Below are 21,220 nucleotides of genomic sequence, written 5' to 3' on the forward strand. Positions count from 1 at the left end.
TTACCTTTTCATTATTAGATGTATTTATAATGTATACGATACATTTTATTATAATTTAAAGTAGAAACTTTCTTTGTTCAGTAAATATGAAATTGGATTTTGAATTGAAATTTCATATTTACTGGACAAAGAAAGTTTCTACTTTAAATTATAATAAAATGTATTGTATACATTAGAAATACATCTTATAATGAAAAGGTAAATAGAAAGATAAGACACACAATATTTTGGAATTTTAAACTAAAATTAGATATCTGATTTTTGCAGTTGGTAGTAGCAACTATACTACACTGTGACGGAGGTGAATGGTTTGAAAAGTGGAAGAAGAAGAAGAAGAAAGGACAACATCATGATGAGTAAGTAATAATACAAAAAAAAAAATGTTTTGCCTTACAATTAGAAAAGTAGAGATGAGGTGAGTCAATTTACCTTGATATAAAAATAAATAAATAAAAATAAAAGTAAATTTATTACTTTTTTAATTTTCCAAATATTACTGCTTTATTTTTGGACCATACCAAATCAGTATCATCTAAAATTTATTTCACATTCAACGTCAAAATGAGCTTCTGGAAATATCATGTAAAATAAAACAACTCAAGTTTGATACCATCAAAAGTACTTTAAAACTAATATTAGGACGATCTTGGGATATTGTGAAACAATGTCAACGTTTTTTTGTTGTATAATTTTAAACTGTGTATGTTGTAAGGAAATTGTTTATGTCATAGTTAATGGCAATAATTATTATTCTCAATAATAATTTATTATAAGTAAAGAAATTTAAATATGGAAGATTTTTCACTGTACCTTATTATATAAATTTATAGCTCTTCCAGTAATTTGAACCTAAATTATTAAGATATATGCTACTTCTATTTATCAAAAGATTGGTAGGCTATAGAAATGTTGATTTATAAATATATCAATCTTAGAACAAGGGATGGAGTTTTCATAATTAAAAATTTGGGATAGTTAAAATACCAAAGGGATCATAGTACAAGAAAGTTTAAGTATAGCTGTATTAGCTTTATAAGAAGGAAATTAAACTAAAGATATAATTTTTATGAAAACTAGTCCTGTAACTTTTCATGTTTTTCTGTTGGTATTAAAGTTAAACAGAAGGATCTATACTGAAAGTGGAAATGGAACAATCCCATAATTTCCAGAGCATTTTAATGGCTATTATCAGGATCAACAAATAACTGTAAATTAATCCTGAAGCCTAAAAGTCTGAAGTGATTGCTCATCGAAAGGTGGCATAAAACTCTACTCAGTAAACACTTGATTTATTCTATTCCTACAATTGGTACTGTAGCTGTAAACCATGAATTTGGTACTATCATTTCCCAAATCACACCAAGCCCTGAACAGTGAACTTAACCCTGCTAAGATTTTATGATGAGAATACTTTCATTATAAAAGGCGGAGGAGATGTGATGGGTTTTGAGGCAGAGCTGGACAGTATAATATTCTTCTTAACAGATGCAGCATAAACAAGTTGTGTATCAACTTCATCTCAGATGGTTGCGATGATCTCATTTCTAGATGCTGTTTAAGTAATTAACTAGCATAAATCCTCAATCTCTGCTCATATTATCTGTAGCTGGTTCATTCTCAGTGCCCATCAGGTGAGCATGGTTTCAGTAATGCTATCCTTTTGGTTGGTTAAATCTCCATATCGCTTTACTCAGTACATCACTGAACACTTTTTAATCTTCTATGGTTATATCTGACCAAACACCATACACCATACACCAACTTTCTTGAACACCTGATAATAAATAGCTGGCATTCAGTAGAATCCATCCTGTTGTTAATTAATCCTGAAGTTATAGATGCACCCACTTTGCCTAAAACATAGTAGCCTATATCATAGGAAAAAAGGCAGGATTCGAGGTGCCCTTTCCATTGCTACCTCCCATGGCTGCACCCTCCCTCGGCAGCTACCCAGGCCACTTCCCCTTCCCTTTTTGAAACCATCGCAATGTTACTTTTAATAATTTTTGCTCCATTAAACCATTTGAAAGAGTTGATTGAAGGTATTAGACCGATATTTTAAATTAGCAAATATAGAAAATTTCCAATGTTTGAAAAGCTGTATCTCAGAAAGTATCATTTGTTCTTCAACACCAACTAATTTGATCTTTAATTGTACAAAATTTGATCAAGTTAAAAATATATTGAAAAGTCTTTGGTAGGCTGTGGGATTGGTAGAAAAATTTGTATAATATGACATCCTAGATGGATCCTAGGTCCTCTGGTTAGCCAAATGTTCCACCTGTTCAAGCAGATGCGAGGGTTTCCTAAGTTTTGAATGAAAAACCTTAATTTTGAAGAAATGATTTCTATGCAATATAATTTTTGATACTGCATATACATTAGGTGATGGCATCCCTTTGTAAGTTCCAAATTATTTATAGCAGATTCATCACTATTTCATTAAACTGCTACTAAAAGGCAGAGACTTTCATTATCACAAAAACAGCTCTTTCAATAACAAGAGTTTTCCTTTCAGTTGAAATACCCTCAACTTGGTATAACAGCTGTATTTCTAATAAGTATCAATTATTGTTATGTATTGGAAGATTATTGATTGACCGTGTGTGAAGATGAAAGGAATATGGTCCGGGTGCGGTCAAGAAAAACTCAAATAGTAGAGATATACTAATTTAATGAGCCAACGTTTCGCCCCAAGTTGCAGGGCTTCTTCAGGGCTATTTTGACGGCAGTCAAAACTAAAATTTTGAAACTAAAATTTTAAAACTAAATTTTTAGTTTTGACTGCCGTCAAAATAGCCCTGAAGAAGCCCTGCAACGTGGGGCGAAACGTTGGCTCATTAAATTAGTATATCTCTACTATTTGAGTTTTTCTTGACCGCACCCGGACCATATTCCTTTCATATTGTTATGTATATTTGTGAAGTATCTTTACTTTTATTATCAAAAACTATTAGGAGAGCTGAGAAATAGCTCCAATTATTTTTTTTAATTTGAAATTCAGGTCTGTAATGAAGAAGCATTAAAATTAGTATTATTTCATTTTTTACTGTCGCACCTCAGTGAGAAGAATGATGTGTCTTGAAAACCCCATTGTACATGAGATGCAAATAACCAAAACCACTAACATTTCTTTCCGATTCCGATAGTCTATGTTCTTATGTTTTTTCTTTATAATGGTGAAACAAGCTAGGGAAATTGATAATCAAAAATTTTATTTGTCACTTTTCTCACTGGGGTATTATGTTATTTGTTATTTTGATATAGTTGATAAATAAACTGTAAAAGTCAGTACCTATAAATATTATATGGAAAATAAAATTTTTATAGAACTGATTTTTTCTCATTTGACATAACTAGAGCACATTATGTCTTCTAATTAACCATGTAGGATTTTTAAACACTTCAAAATTCTATACAGCCTTGAATCCCCAATTTCGAAAAAAAAAAAAAAAAATTAGGTCCCTTTGGATCCACAATTATTTTAGTTAATGTATCAATTATTATTTCTTGTATTATATTATTTACTATTGTTTCTTTATTTTGTTCTAGACCAAGCAGGATTGTACTCTATATTCCTGAAATTATTAATAAAATTAAACACACACATACAATCATTGTGCACAAAAATGATAAAAAAAGAGATGAAAACTCAGATCATCACTATAAAGGAAAAGTATATCATCATCATCACCATGACGGAAAAGTGGAACACATTCATAAGCACCATGGAAAATCAGAGCATCAGCACAAACATCATGGAAAATCTGAACACAGCCACAAACATGAAGGAGAGTCAAAACATTTACATAAACACAAGGGAACATCAGAGCATAAGCATGATCATCATGGACATGCTGAACATGAACATAAGCATCATGGTCATAAAGACTTTAGTCCTCTACATGCTCAAAGAATTTTTCCAAAATTTCCACAAGTATATCGTTCCCAAAAACATGGTCATGGTTTTCAATCCTTACACCATTATGTACATGCAAGTTCAGGATAAGAACAAACATAAAAAAAAGGGTTCAGACAGAATATTAGTACAATAGAAAAATCCAATTAGTTTAAAATTGTTTAAGATAAATGTAAAAAAAAAAAAAAAACTACTAACCTAAAATTGATTCATACTACAAAATTAAGATTTCATTAATAAAATATATAATTTGTCATTTTCTGATTAGTTGACTTACTATTTACAAAATTAAAAATATAATTGTGTTTAAAAAAATACTAATGAGAAAAAAATGGTTTTAATAAATTATAGTTATTTTTAATAGAAACTTACACCATATATTTTCTAAATATTATATTAATAGTACACTCCATTTTTAGTTAGCCTTATACTTTTTAATTTGATACATAATACAAATTAGCCTTGAATGGTACTATTTATCTTAGATAAAAAACTATCAACATTTGAAAAATAGTTGTTTCTAATTTAATAATAGATTAGGAAGGTACCCCCTGACCCCCACCAACCCCTATTTATAAATTATGTAACTGTTCATTTAATTGTACTACTCATTCCTCAAATTGTATAACTGTAATTTATATGTATTCTGTAGTTCAGTTTGTATTTTTTGTTCAATATAGTATAAGTAGGAAAAAAAATAAATTTCAAGTCTTTATCTATACTGTTCTAATGTGTAAAATAAAATGTTACAAGGTGATCACTAAAACTTTTTTATATAGTAGAGAGATTATGATGAAATATTATTTTGGTTCATCTTTCAGTTCAAGCCACAGACATAGAAGGGACAGATCATTGATTACATTTATTCTGTAATTCCCTTATTCCTATAATTATTCTTCCCCTTATTCTTTTATTCCCATAGTAATTGCATCTAATGTTAAAATTATTTAAATATATTATTTCATTTACATAATTTAATTGGTTGGAAAACAATACATCATATACTAAGAAATAAAAATACACATTTTATGAGATAAAAAAATTTACCACCTTGCCTTCAGGTAAAACAGAATTCTGTTTCCAATTTGATTATCCTGGTTCTGACACATTTAACAGTTTTAATGCAGCTCTCCAAGGTAGTCTTCCTGGCCCTTTTCTTATTTTTTTTGGGCTCCAAGGTTAAAGTGAGCTACACTCTCTATGCAAAGTTCTGGAGCACATGAAGGCACCACAACAGATTCCCAAGCTTTGGGATTTGGTCATGGTAACATGGGAGAACTTTTAGATGTGATATCAATCAACTTTGGAACTTTAAAGTTTAACTTTGACGAAACTTTAAATTGTTGTTTTTTTTTCTTATGTCAGTATCACATGTCACCAAAGGTTAAGAGATATGTTGGAAAAGTCACATCCTTTATGTGATATATTTTGGCTTATTCCTTTCTTTCTATATTTTTTGGCTCAACTTTCTAGTGCTAAAACCATCCTGGCATGTTAGAAGGACCAGAATTGAAGAAAATACAATAAAATTAAATTCGTTAGGTATATATTTTTAAATAAAATTTTTCAAAGCACTCATAAACTTGAATACTAACACAAATTTAGTACTCTGATAAAAATTGAAAGCAAACTTCGATAATAATAATTATTTTAAAGCAGACAAATATTAATAAAAACAATTTACTTAGTACTTATCAGTGTGTTGAACTAGATTGTTATAAAAGTCTTTGTGCATAAAATAAGTTAGCTTGTGCATAAATTGGTACAAAATCTAGGCAATCAATATATTCTTCAAAACATAGGCCACCATTGCCCATTACTTAAACCTGTTTTTCTGACAGAATTTGAATTTGGTGGTGAAGCCATTCCTCGGTTTTCAAGGCAATAAACTCCACAGATCCTGATTTGACAAAAACATTGTTTACAAAGTGCCCTAATTTCAAAAAATGAATCATTGACAGAACATTGTTAGAGGGTGTAACACAAAAGAGTTATAAGGAGGATGGGGCAAGATAATACCACATCCTCCATTTCTGTGAATTTTTCTTTGACTAAGCATGAGGGATGGACAGGAGTATTGTCTTGCTGAAATATCACTTTATTCCAATTGACCAAAACAGAAAACTCCTCTTTTAGCTCTCCATATATCCTATTGAGTTATTCACATTTCAGTTCAGAATCAATAGCTCTGCCATCTAATACCAGCTCAAAATGCAAAACATGTTCATAATTCCATCCAACTCAATGTATAATCTCTTTTATTTGTTCCAAGAATTGAATCAGTTGAACCAAAATTCTGCTGTGTTACAATGCACATTTTAATAATGCAAAATTTATATAACAGAATGAAAAGCAGAGACAAATGATAAACATAAATAAATAAAGAATTATTCAAAGTAAACAGCAATATGCATTGTTTATATTATTTGAATAAGGATTAAAATGGATACTTTAATGTCAGAAGCAAATTATTCCACAAAGACTTTTATAGTGGCTTAATATGTTCACCTTATCTTAAATTTCAGAGAATCTAAATGTTTTTCGCCTGTCAGATGTCTATAAGAATGATATTTCTATGGCTGCATCATCCCAAAAGTATTTTTGTCAATGATTTATTTCCATTGTGTTTTGTAACCAAATATCTAACATTTTACATGCCAAGTAATTTAGACACCCTTTTGACAGTGTTATACTTCTCTAAGAGCCTTTTCCTTATTCTTACATGCTCTGTGCTCCTATTGTACATTTCCTTTATCATAATAATCAAAACATTCCACTGCAACATTAATATATACCAAGACAAACGTTTATGGCCCAGGACCTTACAAGAATATTTTTTATTTTTTACTGTTTTTCCCCTTTTAAATGTGATTAAAATCTTTATTCTTTTTTCGACAATTTTCTCAGAGCTTTTTGAATGAAAAAGCAATCACCATTCAGTCAATCCACATTGTTCTTAATTCATTTTGTCACAGCTAAATAAATAGGGTTATTTTATATAAATTGCAAGTAGGATTATATTTGTATAATAGTGAAGATATGTTTCATAAGTTAGGCTTGTAACGATATCACTTTTTGTTCCAATATACTTTAACGCATCAGTATTAATACCTAGTGGCTAATACATTCTATTTCCACCATTTTCCAAGGTCTTTAAAATTTTAGCTTTTATTTTTCTGTTATTAGTTCATATATTATTTTTTCTATTAGTTGTCTTATTTTATATTTTATTATATATGTAACTTGATCACTACATTCGATAGAGACATTCAAAATGTAAACAAATCTATATTATACAAAACAATTTATTCCAATATTAGATTTTCTTGCATGCTTAACAAAATATCTTTCAATCTCATGCATTATATGTAATTCAAAGAGATATGTAATCTTCCTGAATTAGTCAAACATTAATTTTGTGTGTTCATTTATTTTTTTTTAAGTTAGCTAAAAACATTTTATTGTTGGATATTTAAAGAACCTATAAAGAAGAAACTTCTAAGATGTACAAGAAAACAAAATTTATTGTAAAACAATCTTTTAAACAAATAACACAGAAAACACAAATTAAGGTAAGGGGAACAAGTGGAGACTAGACTTCATACAATTATTCTTTATTAGGCCCTGTGGTAAGGCATGATGCTACTAACTCCAAGGACTATTAATTGCTGCATGCATAAGATGAATATTGAGAATTTGTTGTAGATATCTGATGATGGGGTAACAACCACAATACATTGTCGTTGAATGTAATGAAATAAAAAAAAAAAATTAAAACAGGGAAGAGTACTTTTCATTCACAAGATCTAATTACATCAATGAAACTCATCCAGTAGAATATATAACTTTATGCTAGGTCAATTGTATAAGAAAGCTTAGTAATAAATCAACAGAATATGTAAGAAATATAATACCAAAAAAGTGAATATTTCAAAAATTTATGAACTGATTTGTTCTGATAATGCCATTTTAGGGCTTAAACATTAACTAAATTAAAATCATGATGCTGAAGTGAAAAAGAATGGGACAGGTTGGTTCCATATGGTGAACACTCGGTGTCAACCTACAACAATAGGTTTGTGCAACAGAAAAAAACAAATAGAAAAAATGTATATTTCAGAAAAATTACATATCAGCCTAAAAACAAAGTTTGGACCCACTGTTCCTCATGGACAGGAACCGTTAATACTGAGGTCTGCATGGGTAATTCCCTTCCAGCCTAGCAGCATATCACTGATATACCAGGTCCCTGAATTCCTAAAACTAAATTGAACTATTTATCATCAATTAATGAAGATATTGATAACAATTACCAGAATAATGATCAAAAATCAAATTATAGAAATTAATTGATCAGAACAGCAAATATTTTCCAATATTTGTTAGATAGATGAACCATATACTGAAGATAATGAAAAAATGTAATTAAAAAGAAAGAATAGGTTGAAAATTTAGATGAAACAAGTATTGATGGAACTCCTATAATTTTTTTAGAATATATTTAGTATCTGATAAAAATTTAGAACAAAGATCAATCATCATAAGTTAGAAAATAATTATCTGTTAATGCAACGGTGATGTATAGATATTATACTGGCAATACATTTACGGAATCTCAGGAGCCCAGACTTCCATAGGGTTCAATGAAGAGTGATAACTTATTGAATAAAAATCGTTAAGTTTTTAACTATGTTGAACAAATATGTGCTAATGAAATATATATATATTTACACTCGTAGTATAGCCTAATGTTTTCTGTTTACAGTTAAAGTGTTATATGTTGAGTTCAGGTAAGCACAACAATTGTATTTTTACACTTTTGCAGAAAGGCAAGAATAATGTTCTGTTGAATAATTGTTGTAAATAAAAAATATTTCAGGCTTTAATAATATTATTATTATTAACACCTTACTTAAGTAATTTTGTTAATATTAAATATTTTGTAATATTAAATAATTTTGTACAAAAATTCTGTTGTATTTTATGTAAAACAATAAACCCATGTTAGTATAAGTATGTTTTGTTTTTTTTACACCATAATTCATATTATTGATAAAACACAAAACATCAGATATTCAGAGTGTAGCCTATTGTATTATTTGGGCTCAGGAAGTCTGTCCTAATGTAACTGTCCATGTTTATAGAGTATATTATATCCTTTTACTGCAACAAAAAGTTCTTCTATATTGTTTTCTTCCATGTTCCTGTTTGAGTAGATTTTTACACACTACTGTTTAACATAAAGTAAACTAGTTTCAATAGAATAAAGAGTCAGTGATGTAAATTTGATTTTGGAACATATGTATGAATGTTTTGAGACCTCATAAGCCTCCTATTCAACATTTGGAGATGCAACTGTGTGTTATACATAATAATACAATATAGGTTATCAATTATATTAATGTATGTAATATAATTGAATTATTTACTTTAGAAAGGAAATAAGTCCAAAACTACTAATATATAATTTTTTCACAAAATTAATTTCCTGAAGGTAGAATATATTTGGATAACAATTTTGAAAATTTTATCATAAATCACATTATAATTTTTTGAATTTTCAAGTATTCAAATCGTAGTTTTGAGTTCTTTTTTTCTTGATTCCTTAAAAACTATTTTTATCACTTATTCCCTTTCGATTCAATAAGGTATGCACAGATGAAAAAAATCTCCAGTTTAAGCGGCCTTGGGCTCTAGCACATATGTACGTCTAGTCAAGAGCTATTTGGAACAATTTTCTTTTATGCCTCGAACCTGGCATCCAGCAAAGTTTATGGAGTTTCCATATTTAGGTTTTCAACTGCTTATGATTTTAAATGAAAAAATACAAAGTAATATGCCACATTACAAAGCAGGTTTCACTATCTCATGTAGCTTTAATTCTTTGACAATATTCACAGAAATTAATTATTTTTTGGATTGCTTGAAGCTTCTTAATTTTATTCCCAAGCGAGAATACTATATTTATATTCCTAAAGTCACAGAATGTAAAAGTATTATTAAAAAAACAAAATCATGTGTGGACCCCACTTTTTTTCTTTTACTATATTTGGTGTTTGACTTGGCAATTAATAATATATAAATATTTTTTGCCAATATATTTTTAGGTTTTATAAACCTTAGTACAAGTGTGGACGTTTTCTTACTATCTAGAAAATTAAGGAAAGTATTTTAATCAGGTAGAATTTTCAATCAGCACTTTTCATCAGATCTATGCGTTTGAAAGCCCCTCAGGAATTTTCTGATAGTGTACCTGTGTACCATGTCAATTCCTTACATCAAATCAAAAAGCGTCTGCAATAGAAAACGTTTCTAAAAAAAAAAAAAAATCTAGCCCTCCTAGAGGGCTGGAGTGGAGTCCATACCTCTGAATCCACCCTGATGTATAGGTCCTGAGCTCATGGCAATGGGAGAGTCAATCATCTTGTTATATCTCCTAATAGTTTATGACAATAATGTATAAATATTTAATAGTAATCATTACAAATCTAATAGTTGTTAATCTATATTACCCTATCCTTCAATTCAATGAGAAAGTCCTCCACTTCAAATGTGAATGATCTGATTTCATTATTTTGTCAGTAATCTGTCTGTCTTAACCTTACAATCTGAACCTCCAGCTTTGGTTTTACTGACATTCTGACTGATGTAGCCAGATATTTTCTGCCTAAAAGAGGACCTTGTTCATTTCTGGGAAGAAGGTAGAAGAAAATACATATATTGATCTTTTTTGTGTTTATATAATAAAATTAAAAACTCCATAGCTAGGCAATATATATTTTTATTTTTCATATTAAGGTCATTCTCTAAAATTAGTATTGTTTAGATATCAAAAAATATTTTGAAAAATAAAGTTGGTCGATTAATTTTTTTTTTTTTTTTTTTTATTACTTTCAGTAAATGCTTCTTAATAATATTCCGATTGGTACACATGTAATATTGATTTTTAAAAATATTTTAGTCTATTGAGTAGCATATAGCACCAAGGAGTGATAAAATGAAAAAGATAAATAAATTCTCTACCAGACAGAGTAAAGACCAAGTTTCTATGGAAATCAGTCCGCCTGTTTTTAAATATAGTTTTTCATACATAATAAAAGTGCAATAGGTTTTAAATATAGTTTTTCTTACATAATAAAAGTGCAATAGGTTGAAGTCTGCTCAGGATAAGATGGAGAAGTCTATTTCATGGAAAACTTAATGACGGTTTCTGTGTCTTTCAGTTAATTGGATGAAATTGGTACTCATTATGTGTATGAAATAAGCAAGTTTAATCCAAATATAACGTGTGTGAAACCGCGGGCACAACTATTTTCTCAATAAAATTAACACATTAAGATTAATAAAAAAAATTCATACTTACTCTGTCAGCGATCAGTTGTGATGGAGAGAACACAAAATAACAGCACTATTAAAAATAAAACTTCACAAGAGAGAAACAAAATTCCGAGGCAAAACAATTTTTGGCGGGGAGAAGGTTGTTGAGCGTTGCATGTAAACCTTTGAAAACTCAAAATAAGCAATAATCTCGCTCTGGCGGGAGTTTTAGATAAAAGTGAGGCAAAGATTTTATATTGTTGGTGACAGATTAATTAAAACTATCAATTGATTGATAGCAAGATTACATTTTCCCAATGACAAATTATGAAACTTATTTTAGTTTATTTGAAATGAAATTAAGTATTTAGACTTCAATAAATGCTAACCCAGAGATAGATTATAAATGAAGAAGAGAGAATTAGAGGATCACGTTACTTATGGTCATAAAAAACAGATTTTTACGACTAGGAATATGGGTGTCCATAAAAGCAACAGTATCTATTTAACGTGCTGATTAATTGAATTTTTATTTCTAAGTTTATCAAACAGTCAGAGAAAATAAGTTGGTAAGTCGAAAAAAAATTCTATTGACCTAATGGTCCTATTTTTTGTTGATACAGAATAATATTCGTAATGTGTACGATTAGGACTTTCATATAGTTAACAATAACAGTAGAACCTAGATTATATTTCAAAATCGGATTGCCCTACCACAACGTGCCTGAGACATGGCTACAACTGACTCACCGTCCTGCTTTGAAACAAAGTAATTTAATTTGTCAAAGTTGTTGGATTAGTATTTAAATGCTTACAAATAAGTTCCTCATCTCGTGAACATTGACTGAGGAGATGGGGTCAGTTTAGAATCATTTCCTTGGAAATTTTCACTCGAAATAGAGTACATAAAAAAGTCATTTTCAATACGATGGAACTTGAAATAGTTGGTAAATGCAGCAGGCGGAAGCAGAGAAAGTAGAGGAAGTGGTAGCGACCGATATGAGGGTTGGTCATACCTAGATCATGTATATATGGTTACAAAAAAGGACTAGCTAATATGTGAAATCCGTCATTCCCCTTTAAATGTCCAGCTAGATGAGTGTGCATTGCTACAACAGGCTTTTGTGAAAAAAGGAATACTGCGTTGTAAAGAAGTGACACTGAAGGAGTCACTTGATATCATAAAGGTATTGAAAGAAAGTCAACTATACATAAAGACACAGGAATTTTAGTTCGTTTTTTTTCAACTCCCTGGTATTTATTACCATAGGTAGTTCGGCAGCAATGGGGTAATGCCACTGCTCCCAATAATCTTCAATTTTTTTTGTTCAGTCTTTATTTATTTTCAATTATTTGGGGGGAGGAACCATTTAATTTTAAAAGGATGAGATTTAACATAGTGGTACAGTCTAGTACTCAGCTGAGCGCCTTTCAGATGGGGTAGATCCAGCCCTCATGTTCTGCATCCGTCCGGGTGGGTGTCTTCTCCTCCAGCACGCAGCCAGGCCAGCCCTCCTGGGCCCTGTTTCATAATGAAAGCTAATAGTATTAGTTCATAGTACAAGTATAGAAACAACTTGGTAATTACACTAATACTTATTTTTTTTCATAATAGGGAGGACTATTAGTGATATTACAGGAGTTAAAAAGTACTAAAGTACAAGTTACTATTGTACAAGCCAGTGTAATTGTATTAAGTTAGATCTACAAGACTAATAGTATTAGTTTGTACTTTATTATGAAACAGGGCCCTGGTCTCAATGTGCGTCTGCTTCTTCGCCTTTATCTTCTATTGGTGGTCAAGCCCGATCGATCCCAGGTGGTCAAGCCCTTCCCAACTCCTACTTCCACACGTACATGAACTCCCTGAAGAAGGGACAATTCTCCTCCTCCGGGATGGGGGAAGTCCGATTCGGCGATGGCGAACTCACAACCTGGTATGGTGTTCTTCCATGGTGGTGCATACCAACACCATGTACTCAGCAATTTCAGGGACTCCATACGTTGGGTACCGGAGGGTCGAACCCGACTACTATTGGTAGACCAAATAGTAGAAATTTAACTAAGATATTTAATTAAATCATAGTATATATAAATTAAAAAAATAAACTTACATAGAATAACCTATCAAATGATATAAACTGAAAATACCCACATTAATATAAATATGAATATATCAATATAAATAATAATATTTATAAAGGAATGGGGAGCAGGAGATTGATTCCATTTAATATCAACAGTTATAATATCCGCCACTTGCGTTATCAACCCGAAGTTCTTATAAAACATAGTTAACCAAAAAAAAGATAGATTAAAACATCAAATAGACAGAAATATAAAAAAAGTGTAAAATAACTCTAGGCTGGTTGATAGCCAGAAAAACAGCTACCCAAATCCTAGATGGAATGCGTACGCTCGATATGTTGCACAAAATATTTTAAGTTGATATTCACTTGTGAAGTGATTTTAGGGACGCCGACTAGCAAAAATTCCCAGAGGACACCATTTAGCTTAATAAAATTCAAGCAGCAGTTGAAAAACCATGCCATGGATTTATTTTTCCAGCACTTTGAAATTTAGAAGTAAGTTAAATATAAGAAGATGGTCAGGGTATACATATTTAGAAGAAAATTGTTCTTAAGTGAATTCCATAGTATACCAACATTTCTATTTATTCGTAAAACATAGTTCGTCAAAACTGGTTTTCCCGTAAAATAAGTCCAAACTTTAGTCATTTAGAAAAAATAAAGTTGCGAAGCTGGAAATCATGTTTTTAAACCGTTTAATTTTCTTCCAACTCACAGATAGATACTAAACTAGAAATTAGATTGCTCTGCGTAAAACTGGAAGGAGGAAACTTGGGACTAAATAATATTTGTTTTTAATTAATTAATAAGAGTAATAAAATTAAAGAAATTCCAGCTCGTTTTCGGTTCTTAAAAATAACAACAGTAAGAAGGGAAGTACAACCAATTTTAGTGAACTTCAGGAATCTCGTAGCAAGTTGCATTAGGCCGATGTACTAATAAGAAAAATGTCAATTTGTGTTTTGAAGACTTTTTTTGTCTATCAGTTCCCAACTTTGTTCAAATTTTGATGAAAATAAAAATAAGTAATAGAAAATATATAATGAAATATGTAAACTATATTAATGAAGTGTAATATGTGCATCATAATTGTTCCCATATGAGTTTAAAATATAAAAAAGTAAGAATGTACCTGGTGATTTCTTTGTCAGTAAGCAATACTTATAAACATATTAGTCCTACTACTATAGACATATTTCTCCTACTACTATAAACATATTAGTCCTTCAACTATAAACATATTAGTCCTACTACTATAAACATATTAGTTCTACTACTATAGAGATATTTGTCCTACTATTATAAACATATTATTCCTACTACTATAAACATATTAGCCCTACCACTATAAACTTATTATTCCTACTACTATAGACATATTAGTCCTACTACTATAAACATTATACCGACTACTATAAACATATTAGTCCTACTGCTATAAACATAATACTTATGTATCTTATGATCATTCAAAGAGTGGAAAATGCTGCAAAAAAAAAAAAAAGAAAAAAAAAGGAGATGCCACAACACACATAACTCATTATTGTCGACTTACTATTCACCGTAACCAACAATTTATGCTGTGATATGCGTGGACCGAGTTGCAAAATCATTTGTAGCAAATACAATTCTCAAGAACATCCGTATCAAAGAACTCGGACATTATTCAGGAGGTTTCGAAAATGATGCTGGAGGTTGACAGAAGGTAATTTACATTGAAGGCCATCATGCCAGAGGGTGTCCAATTCTATTACGGTTGAGTAAGGCGGCTAGTAAAAATTGTTTTCAAAATTCTTGGGCAATGATTTCAAAATCTGTACGTAGTTCAAAGGCAAATGTTTTTCTAAAATGGACTTAAATTGGAGAAAAGCTGAACTAGACAGTAGCAATGTTTTCTTGATGGGATTATAAAATTCTGCTTTTTTTAAAAAAAGAATTATAAAATAAATTTGAGTTTCATTTAAAAACAGAGATTAACCGGTAAAATTTTACTTGATATTAACATTTAGTGATCCAGGAAAAAAAAAATTCTAAATGACAGTAAATTCAAGGTCTTATTTATAAAAACAATAAAAAAAACAAATTTATAATTTCAGTTCTTTTGCTACATTTTCAATTATTTTAAAAACCGAATATATATTTTTTTTAATGAAAATATCAATTTAACTTTACCTATATTTTTGGATGAAACTTGAGAAAAATATATTTTCATTCTTCATATGCCAAAAACGCTGTTACATATTACATCACATGCGGATATCATTTTATGAACATAGGTGCATATTTTTTCTGAATATGTATTCCATATTGATTTGATTAGTTATTATATTTTGACTTTTTTTGTAATTTGTTAGGAAAAAACTAACCGGACGTGCTTTGTACACGGCCACCTTTGCCATCCCTCAGGAAATTCTACTCGTTCTATTTATAATTATCATTAAAGAAATAAAGATATTATGGTAATACCTGATAAAATTTACAATTACTAATAAATAAGTACAATCTAACTTTACAATTAATAAGTAAAAAATGAGTTCAATCTTTCACAAACATGCACCCTTCCTTGCATACTATAAAAATAATAATGTTAATCAAATACATTATTTAATAATATCCATATTTGATATAAACATATTAAAAAAATAGTACTTGGCAGTCTTACATATCAATATATCTCTAGCTAAGCAATTTATATTTAAATAATTATTTCATGTAAAAGGAATATTGTAAAAATGGTTTCTTTAACAATGGATTGTCTCTATTTCATAACATGAAATTAGTGTAATAGATATTCTATTGATCAACAACTAAACTATTTTTTACCAAGTTAAAAGCGACATGTTACTGCAGTAAACTATAACTATATAATTATAAAAACATGTTTTCAATATATTTGTTGATGATTTAAACATATTTTCTTATTAATTTTATGTTTGTGATTTGTTCAGTATAGTGCGATATGTGGTAGATTAAAAAAAAAATGGTTGACAAACTCTGAATTGGGCATTTAAAAAAATAAAATAGAAATGAAAAATGTAGTTCTATGTCTACATGTGTCAAGTCCTGAAAACAAGGTGACAAGAGAGTAATGATCCAAAAACTTTTCTTAGAAGTTTGAAACTTCATTAACACTAAGATTTTTAATTCCCTTCAAATCATACAGATATATACTTTATTGGTATCATTCTAATAAGTGAAAACCCGTCTTTTCACCATAACCGAAGCTTCAATGAATCCTATCTCGGCAACACGTCTTAGTTTAGCCCAGTAATTGCTGTGATGTGCAGGAAATAGGGGCAAACCCGGATCGCTCTGCTTTAAGAAATTACAAGTAAAATCTTACTGCAATATGCTTACAATAAGTTTTTTAATTTAAATTCAATTTTTATTGAAAATATTAAAATCTAGAAACTTTTATTTACGTTTAAAAATGTTAGTATACGTAAAAATCCAAAATGGATTTTGGAAATTTCAAACCCAAAGTTTGGAGTTTAATAGTAGATTTAAATATTTCTTTATAAATAGCACGTTTTAAAAGAAGTTTTTAAGTATTCACGATTAGAAATATATTTTTAATCAAAGTACTTTATTTTTAGTGCATGTTTCCACAAATGTGGCATATAAGTGTTTAGCATAAGTAATACTTATTATAGTATTTAGCGATTATTATAGTTATTAGCGAGTTCGTTTCGATTCAAGTAAGGTTAGATAAGATTTCCATGAACATATTAATATTATAAATTACAGAATAAAGTAAATTTATGCTGGATTTGGTTCTTTATACACAATTTTTAATACACAATGGTTCACACCTTTTGAATTTTTGGCTTCCCGTTTCTCAGTTTTTTACTATACGAAAGTTTGGTAGCTGATGATAACACTTACCTTTGTTTATTACTTCTAATTATGACATTGATTTATTACACTTTTTCCCTCTTTTACAGAATAGTCAACTACGTGCTCGGGACACTTTATGCATTGCAGAACTAGGTGGCGTGGAAAGTGAATAAACTGCTAGTACATAAGAAAGGAGGCAAAAAAAGAGTGTTATGTGAGGTATTGCCTTCGAAAGGGATCGCTGAATCCTTCCAGACGGTTGAAAAAATATATTCAGCAGCTTGCATAATAATAAATAGTGAGCAAGCTATTATACGTAAGTCTTGAAAATATTTTCCTATCCTCGAATTATATGCAAGTGCATCCAGTTTTAGATAATGCGTACGTTCGTTACATACATAATCTACTCTGAGGGGACTGACGATGGGAACAGCAACACATTTTTTTTTTTATTCATTTTGAAAATTACATCAAATATGGTCCGACCAACATCTATCGGCCATTGTAAAACAACAACATCTGTAAAACAACAACATTTTTAAAATAACACATACAAATGATAGACATAAATGAGATTTATTAATTACAATTTTGACAATTAGGGCGCTGTGGAGGCTACTACACATTATACGTTAGATCAGTACAATATGAATTGATCTCTAGTGAAAATAATAATAATTCAATTAACAAATACTTAAATGAAAATAATGTGAAAAAATAAAATAATAATTATTAAAACAATAAAATAATAATAAAAATAACTGAAAGGACTTTGAAGTGAATAACAATGCTGTAGAATTAATTATAATTACTGAATTAATACAATAATAAGAATAAGACAAGTTGGTACAAATATAAGGATCTAATAAATTCTAAATAAATAATATCTATAACTATGCACACTAAACTGTGGAGTTAATAGTACAAGAGCCTAAGAGGAGAAAAAAGGCAGTTATTTCACCCCATTTTTGATTACTTTAATGAAAGCTATGTATAATTACTAGTCAAAACTGATGAGTCTGCCAAGCATAGGTATAAAAATGGGATTTTATAGGAATAAAAATGGCGGCTGTTTCAAAACGTTTAAAAAACATTAATTTTTCATTCGAAGCTCTATCTATATAAAACTACCAACAACACTAAAAAATCTAAAAGAAAATTACTTAAAGGAGGGTAACTATAAATCAATTTATTTTAGCAAATATCATGAAAACCACTACTCCTACGAAGATAAACATGATAAACTAGCTTTAATTTGAATGCTAATATATATCTTTACGTAAAATGTTTTTTGAGATATAGATCTTTAAGTATGTTCTGTACAACATTTTTATGAAATGTTTCTTTTTCATATGCTATGCTCGCGAACTACTCAACGTAAATAGCTCTGTTTGGGCTTACATTTCAAAATAAAAAATGGCGGCTGTTTCAAAATGTTAACAATAATTATTTTTCATTCAGAGCTCTATATCGTTTATAGTACCAACAACAATAGAAAATCAAAGAGAACATACTGTAAAGTAGAGTAAATTTGCTAAAATGTAAGCCCAAATAGAGCTATTTACGTTGAGTAGTTCGCGAGACATAGCATTTGAAAAAGAAACATTTCATAAAAATGTTGTACAGAACATACTGAAAGATCTATATCTCAAAAAACATTTTATGAAAAGATATATATTAGCATTCAAATTAAAGCTAGTTTATCACTTTTATCTTCGTAGGAGTAGTGGTTTTCATGATATTGCTAAAATAAATTGATTTATAGTTACCCTTCTTTAAGTAATATTCTTTTAGATTTTTTAGTGTTGTTGCTAGTTTTTCAGATATAGAGCTCCGAATGAAAAATTAATGTTTTCTAAACGTTTTGAAACTGCCGCCATTTTTTATTCTCCCTACCTATGCTTGACAGACTCATCAGTTTTGACTAGTAATTATACATAGTTTTCATCAAAGTAATAAAACATTGGGGTGAGATAACTTTTTTTTTCTTCCCGGCTCTTGTACTATAAGAAAAACACAGGCAGATATAGCTATTTGGTGAATAAAAATCAGTTATTGGGAATCATAGAAAGTACCCAGTCAAATATTTCTTTTTTAGTTTTCTTTGTGGTTTATTTATTAGCTCTTCTGGCAAGCGATTGAACAGATATGGTACCATATAGTTTAATGTACGTTTACCAAATATATAGTTTGGCTAAGATAGGGTCAAAAGTCCGAAATGGCTCCTCAGATTGAGGAAGCAGAATTGACATTTTTCTCATCTCCTTTGTAATATTTTAAAAAAAAAAGTACAGTTTTTGAGTTAGTCGAAAACAGTTTTTTTTTCATTAGATATATTGTTTGCTAACTTTATAGATTTCAAGTTTTTGAAATTCAACCTTATTGCACATTTATAGCGTAAGGGGCACCATCATAAACAATTTCAACTTTAAAGGCATTGGCATATTTGAAATACACTGATCGATAAGGCAAAGAGTGAGCTGTTAAAGACGCCAAGCGTGTTGGTAAAGCCTGAACTATTAGTTACTTTTTGGTCTTATAGATTAATACAAACGTCCCTCATCCAGAGGATCTGATTGCTAAATACGTTGGATCGAGGGTCTCAGAGTGCTTGGTTCAGAAGGTCGTAGAATCCCACCCGGGTCAGTTAATATTTATTTAGCAGCCTCAAAAAATGAATATTGACATCCCCACTCTATGGCTGCGTACGTCCTCAACGGAGGACTTGGAACAAAAAAATAATAAAATAATTATAACTGAGTTAATTTGTAATAATAATTGTTATACAATATAACAATAATATAAATATGAATTAGTATAATTTCTTTTTCATATGTTTACCAAGTACTTTAGCTTTCCTTTTCCTGGATACTCCTATATTTACGTACGTACAATAATCGCTCCCCAAGATTTTATTATTAAACGATAGATCATTAAATCAGGAAAAGATATTTCTGATATAAGAATTGTTGAGTACTTGTCATAAGCATCCAATAATGTTTTTTTAAAATATTGTGAAAAAATGAAAGAAAAATAATGAGGTCTATGTTGCTAGAAACTGAAACCAGAAGAGCTTCTCGAGTTCTTCGAACTACCTACGGTGTTCGAGTTTATAAGACAGTGGAACATCAAGTTCTTTGATTCGCTGAAAACTTCTGTCAACCCCACTGTTAAGGATTCTAGTACCAGCTACAGATCCTATAAATTATATCAATACAACAGAATAATCTGATAGTTAAAATTCATATTACATACATTTATTGGTCTTCCGGTAAAATCTCCTGAAACCGCTATTAAGACTAGTTCAATTTTTAAAACCAACATAATACTAGTTGTTGTTAATTATGCATAAAACAAAAGTATTCTTAATAAGAAGTATTCTACTACACAGGACAGTGAGGATGCTAACGGATAAAAATCTATACAGAGCTAATAAATACAATGATCTATTTTCACCTAAGATATATTTTATTGTCTAACATTAATATCAAAATTGATCCAAGACATGCTATTATAAACTCTTTATTTATTTTTCTTAGGTAATTATTTTTTCAGAAAGCCATTGTTTTTTGATTCTGTAAATATCCTCATTTTTATACCATCAACCCCCTGTACGCCTAACGGCGAACTGGACCCATTTTACATATTACACAACCGTTCTTTAATTATATAAACTCGTTGCTCAAATTGTATAATTTTAATTTATATGTATCCTGTAGGTCAAATTGTATTTTTTTTTTTTAATATAGTGTAAGCAGGAAAACAAAAATAAAAGTCTTTAACCCAGCATTTTAATTTGTACTTCAATTCATTTTATTTTAGAGTGTAATATTTTATTTTACATAAGTAATATTTTATTTCACATTTTTTTTTTCGTACCCTTCATTAAGAGTAGTAATGTTATTAGTTCATACATACATAATACAAGAAATATATTATGTATAATTTAGTGCGTCCTCTCCCTAAAGTATACATAATACATTTGTTGTATTATGTATGTATGAACTAATGTTATTACTCTTAATGAAGGGTACGAAAAAAAAATGTGAAATAAAAT

The 21,220-nt window shown here is 29.6% G+C and overlaps 1 protein-coding gene and 1 long non-coding RNA gene across 2 annotated transcripts in view; one reads left to right on the forward strand and one right to left on the reverse strand.

The window, feature by feature from the left end:
• The window catches only part of LOC106690446 (uncharacterized), a 282,414-nt gene extending 278,216 nt beyond the window's left edge, over positions 1-4,198 (forward strand). Inside the window, exons 2-3 of the mRNA XM_067052814.1 lie at positions 268-356; positions 3,553-4,198. Of these exons, the coding sequence (XP_066908915.1) occupies positions 268-356; positions 3,553-4,009 (546 nt within the window). The 3' untranslated portion in view covers positions 4,010-4,198. The remainder of the gene's footprint in view (positions 1-267; positions 357-3,552) is intronic.
• Positions 1-11,433, reverse strand: part of LOC136797129 (uncharacterized) — a 99,408-nt gene extending 87,975 nt beyond the window's left edge. Inside the window, exon 1 of the long non-coding RNA XR_010844972.1 lies at positions 11,283-11,433. This is a non-coding gene — a long non-coding RNA (uncharacterized lncRNA). The remainder of the gene's footprint in view (positions 1-11,282) is intronic.
• Between the last annotated feature and the right edge of the window lie 9,787 nt (positions 11,434-21,220).

Source organism: Halyomorpha halys, unplaced genomic scaffold (assembly GCF_000696795.3).
Source record: "Halyomorpha halys isolate HHAL.00 unplaced genomic scaffold, Hhal_1.1 Scaffold1721.1, whole genome shotgun sequence".
NCBI lineage: Eukaryota > Metazoa > Arthropoda > Insecta > Hemiptera > Pentatomidae > Halyomorpha > Halyomorpha halys.